This window comes from Gymnoscopelus braueri (genome assembly GCF_963280865.1).
Source record: "Gymnoscopelus braueri genome assembly, chromosome: 2".
Classification (NCBI taxonomy): domain Eukaryota; kingdom Metazoa; phylum Chordata; class Actinopteri; order Myctophiformes; family Myctophidae; genus Gymnoscopelus; species Gymnoscopelus braueri.
The window spans coordinates 26,350,086-26,355,645 of record NC_137604.1 but is presented as its reverse complement, the minus strand read 5'-3'; the positions used below and the strand labels follow the sequence as shown (position 1 = coordinate 26,355,645).

The 5,560-nt window shown below is 38.3% G+C and overlaps 1 protein-coding gene across 1 annotated transcript; it reads left to right on the top strand.

The window, feature by feature from the left end:
- Positions 1–240: 240 nt before the first annotated feature.
- On the top strand, positions 241–4,442 carry LOC308094865 (intelectin-1b-like; the record flags this gene model as incomplete). The annotated part of the gene is made up of 6 exons (XM_080441688.1): positions 241–295; positions 619–866; positions 1,752–1,910; positions 2,234–2,354; positions 2,953–3,062; positions 4,299–4,442. The coding sequence occupies 6 exons, from the start codon at positions 241–243 to the stop codon at positions 4,440–4,442; spliced, it is 837 nt and encodes a 278-aa protein (XP_080297814.1).
- Positions 4,443–5,560: the final 1,118 nt, after the last annotated feature.

The following is a 5,560-nucleotide window of genomic DNA, read 5'->3' as shown; positions in this document are numbered from 1 at the left end:
CAGGAAGCTCAGTCCTCACTGTTTAACGTAATAAGGTAAGGTCATTGATTTACTTGCTGTCTTATTTGAATCACTTTGCTGAAACACAACTGCTTGTTTGTTTAGCAAAGTGATTTAAGGCTACTTTATATGATTGTTCAGATGTGCTAAATTCAACTTTTATTGACAGAACCTTTTCATTATTTTCTTTTCGGTTGGAAACAAAGGGGTATTGTCATCCATTCCCTCTCCTAAGTCGCCATGTTCTTGAGGAGTTTCCTGTTCATCACCTGCATGGTCGTCCAACACGTCTCAGGTACTGCCTCTCTGTATCTTTACACTACAATGTTATTATTCATTTGTAATACTTCACCATCTACTAGAGAGAGAGAGAGAGAGAGAGAGAGGAAGGCAATGTGTGTCATGGAGACCAAGACAACAGTCACAGCTGATTGATTAACTACTGATTTTCTCTGTACAGGAGCATTCCGAAGCTGTAAGGAACTGAAGGACATATTGCCTGAATACGTAAATAGAGGTGAAGTGATTCATTCAGGACACTTTTTTTTCCTTTGGGTTGATTTTCATTTCATTTGAACTAATTTCATGTTTCTGCTTGTTTTCTTTTCAACCCCTTAGATGGCTTGTATACCCTCAGGACTGAGGAAGGTGAGGAATATCAGACCTTCTGTGACATGACGACTGATGGTGGCGGCTGGACAATGATAGCCAGTGTTCATGAGAACAACATGAATGGTAAATGTACAGTGGGTGACCGCTGGTCCTCACAGCAGGGCAACAGACTCAACCTGCCAGCTGGAGATTTCAACTGGAACAACAGAAACACATTTGGGACAGTGGAGAGTGCCACGGATGATGATTTCAAGGTAGGTTGTTCTTTGACTGATCTTCAACAATCTTAGTAGTAATGCCTAATGTGCAGTTCAAAGGAGAGGAAAATATTGCTTATTGGCTTCTGTGTCACCCATTTAATATGACTAATTTTACAGTATACTCCCGATACACAGATAAACTAATGTATGTGCCTTCACTTCAAATAAACTGCTATTGTCACCCCTGTGTACATGAGTGCAATTCACAATGTATTCCATTGCCATTACCTTCTTTGTAATTAATACACAGTGCAATAATTCATATTTATTTAGTCACCCATAAATACTGTAAATATAAACTATATACAACATAGACTTTTTTGATACATCAATAACCTCTATATTGTATATGATTTCCTATCTTTAGTCTTTAATATCATCATTATTCACTATAAAGCGTCAGTTTCACTGAGACTAATCCCTCATTATGTGCAAGCAAACCTTGTGAATAAACAACTTTATCGCCAGAGGAAACGTTGTCACTGTACATTTCTCCAGAAATGTTATATGTCAATGTTTCTGGACCACAAAAACGTTACATTTATACTATTTTATCTATGAGTGTCTTCCCCCCTACACTCTCATCAAAATGACGCAGGCAATCATAGGAGGTGCTTTGGAACCAGAAATGAATTAGTAAACCAAGCACTGCAAGCAGTAAAAACATAAATGCTGTAATGACAATGTAGCTATCAGAGGTGTTGGCAAAAATAAAAAGCCAGAAATGTTCTCCCCAAATACATGATCTATTCACCCCCTACAAAAGCTTGCATAGCCTGAGATTTCTGGGAGAAATCTAATGGTCATTCCAAAATCCAGACTGAAAACCAAGGGTGACAGAACGTTTGCATTCAAGATCACTTTATAATTTCTTGACAGAGTCCTGGTTACTATGACATTGTGGCAGAAAACATGGCGGTGTGGCATATTCCCAACAGCACTCCACTGGACGAGTGGAAGACCTCAGCTCTCCTACGATACCGCACCTTCGGTGGCTTCCTTTCAGAACAAGGCGGGAACCTCTTCGGACTTTTTGAAGTAAGATCACATGAGTGTCACTCACATTGTAACTACATCAGTGTGTACTGTAGCTGAAGACAAGATGTACTGTAGCTGAAGACAAGATGTACTGTAGCTGAAGTGCAAGACATTTTAACATTCCTCTCAGAATGATATCTACCTTTTCAAAATTAGTTTTGTAACTATTGATGGTTTCATTAAGATACATTTTATTATTAGCTGGCAAGGCCATTGGTTATGTTTTGTTTTTAATTAGAATACATTAAACATCAGTTATGCGAAAACAGTGCATGCCTGTTCTTCGGATTCTTATTCTATCCCCCTTTTTCCCCATTCTCAAGAAATTCCCTGTGAGACATGGTGCAGGGAAATGCGGAACCGACAATGGACCATCCATCCCTGTCTATTATGACCATGGAGATGGTGAAACAGTCAAACAATTTTATGGAGCCGGCATAAGAGGTACAATGTTGTCTATGAAACATACCACACGTACATACATACCATATAGTATACCACATGTATGTCATACACATATACATGTATGACACTGTGGTATCGTGTGATATTGACTGCTGACATGCAACTAAGAAATGGCAGAGAACAGAGTACAGCCTGTACACTGCAAACTCCATATCGCCTTCATTACTGGACAACATTTCAATCCTTGTGGATCTTTGTCAGACGAGGATCCACAGAAGATAGAAACGTCCAATAATAAAGTGTGTATGAGTTTGTAGTGTGTGTGTGTGTGAGGGCTGTACTCTTCACTCTGCTGATGTTCACTTGGTCTAGCACCTATACCTTTTGATGTGTGTATTTGATATGTATAATGACTAATAATCCTAAATCAGATTGCTAAATCGAATTGCAGCTGTTTATCAGGTTTATTCATGTATGCTACCTGGTTATATCTCAAATGTCAGAATAAAATAAAAAATAAAAATAAAAACAATATTTAATTGTATTAAATTCAATATGTGTATATATATATATACTATAATAATAATATGAATGTATATGTCTTATGCATGTTATGTTTTGTTGTTTTCTCCTCCAGAGGATTTTGAAACAAGCTTCGTCACCTTCAGAGCTATCAATAGAGAGCGTGCTGCCTTCGCCATATGTTCTGGAACTAAACCCAAAGCGCTTAAATGCAAAATTGAAAATGTGAGTACTCTGTCTAATCAAGATCTTTATTTGCCCAAAGAGGTGCTTAGGCAACCTATGGTTTTTCAACACATTCTCACTCCCAACTCGTTAAACACTGCTGCTTGATCCCCAAGAGTCACTTTACAACTCCACCGATGCCCTCTAACATCTCTATATCTATTTTTCACCAGCCGTGCCCCATTCCACTTCCATAGAAATCCCATAACCGTCATATTTAGATGCCCACGTTTGTACAATATAGGGAAAAAATAAACAGAATCACATTAGAAGCCCAAGCTAGTACAATATAATAATGTATTGCCTAACAAATTATGTTTTCATTAAGACGTTTCTGGTAAGAGCAATGGTTTTGACTACATTATATATAGTTTTGGGCTGCTACACTATACATTCAGTCTATCTGCTATTGTTGCCTGCCACGTAAAGCTGTGTTTCCTTTTTTTTAACGTAATGCTTTATTTCCTCGTACGTGCATCTTCTCCATTTCTTCCACTTCCAATGCCACCGGCGTTGGAAAGTGATTCCTGCGGTGTTGATAAAGCGGCAGTATTTGACGAGTTGGGAGTTAGAATGTGTTTTATTCCATTTATTCCTCTTCATTGGGTTCCTTTTGAACATAATAAGGTTTATATTTAGGTTAATATTCAATACATTCCAAAGGGCGCGGTCCCACCGCACCTTTATTTTACCTATGGGGCGGAATCTGCCAATGCTTTGTCAATGCAAATGCTTGGATTCATGGTCTTGCGCATTTTTTCCATGAATCCACGCATTTGCATTGACAAAGCATTGGCAGATTCCGCCCCAGAGGTAAAATAAAGGTGCGGTGGGACCGTGCCCTAAGGGTGCGCTCCCACCGCACTTTTATTTTACCTCTGGGGCGGTGGGAGCGCGCCCTAAAGATGGAAAAGCGATGTGCCTTTTGGAACTTTCCTACCTAAATCTAAATACTGTAGGTCTGTATTTCTGCAATGTTTACAAACTTTACAAAGGTAAAAACCTTCTTAAACAGCCCCCGAGCACAGCAAATAATGATTAAAAAATATTAATATAATGTGTGTGTGTGTGTGTGTGTGTGTGTGTGTGTGTGTGTGTGTGTGTGTGTGTGTGTGTGTGTGTGTGTGTGTGTGTGTGTGTGTGTGTGTGTGTGTGTGTGTGTGTGTGTGTGTGTGTGCGTGCATGTGTGTATGTGTGTGTCTGTGTGTGAATTTGCATGTTTTTGCATTTTCATAGTATTGCATTGGCGGAGGAGGATACATCCCTCAGGCAACCAAACAGTGTGGTGACTTCAGTGCCTTTGACGAGGTTCTCGAAGGCTCAGTCGTTACAGCATCTCTGGAAATTACTGAGGCTGCAGTGGCACTATTCTATCGCTGACGTCCTTCACCTTCCTCAAACCACTGACCTCTGGCAAGCAAACAGTGATGGCAGAAGTACTCTGATGTTTTATTCAAGTAAAAGTAGCAATGCCAGACTGTAGAAATACTCTGTTACAAGTACAACTCCTGTATTTAAAAAAAAAATTGCAGTTTTGGATAATAATTGCAGCACCAAAAAATACTTAAAGGGATAGTTCACCCACAAAATGACTTTCTTTCTATTGATTAGTCACCCCATGGAGACTTGAATTAATGGAGATTTTTTTGTTTTTGTCGCATTCCTAAGCCAATGATTTGATGACCGGTGGCGGCTCCAGTAGGAGACTCAAAGTGTGAACTTTGAGTCTCCTACTGGAGACATTAGGATCTTTCCACCGGTCATCAAATTATTGGCATAGGAATGCGACAAAAACAAAAAAATCTCCATGAATTCAAGGCTTCATGGGGTGTGTAATTGATAGAAAATAAGTAATTATTTGGGTGAACTATCCCTTTAAAGTACCAAAAGTAATAGTATACTCATTATGCAAAATGTCACATTTTACTATTTTCTTTGTCGTTTTCAAAATGTGTAAAACTTTTTCGCAGATAGTTTACATTTTTTATCACTCACTTTCTGTTAAAAATTGGAAACTATCTTTTTCTGAATGTTTTAGGGGTAGAATTGTCAATTGCAAGAGCAAAATGCACTTATAAATAATTTCTTTAATTATTTTAACATAATATTTATGTAGTCATCATGGGCTTCTTTTTTAATGAGCAGAGTGTCATTTCTGCTGTAGTTATAAAGTTATAAAGGTGAGATTGTTGGGGTGGAGGGGTCATAGTAAAGCGAGGGTAGCCCTGCACATGTAAAAGTTTGTCTGGATTTGTGTGTAATCTGTGTATATGTAGATGTATATGTGCACGTGTCTGTGCACATGCAGGTATGTATAATGTATTTCCATACATTGTAAACTTAAGTTTTGTTGTATGAAATGGGATGCTCCGATGCATAAACAAATAAATAAAAACCCTGTTGTGAGCAATAGATCTGCCATTTTCAAATGACAAAGTATAAAATAGGGCTTAATTGGTTAATGTATGTTTTCTAATAATACTCTAAGTCTACAAAGT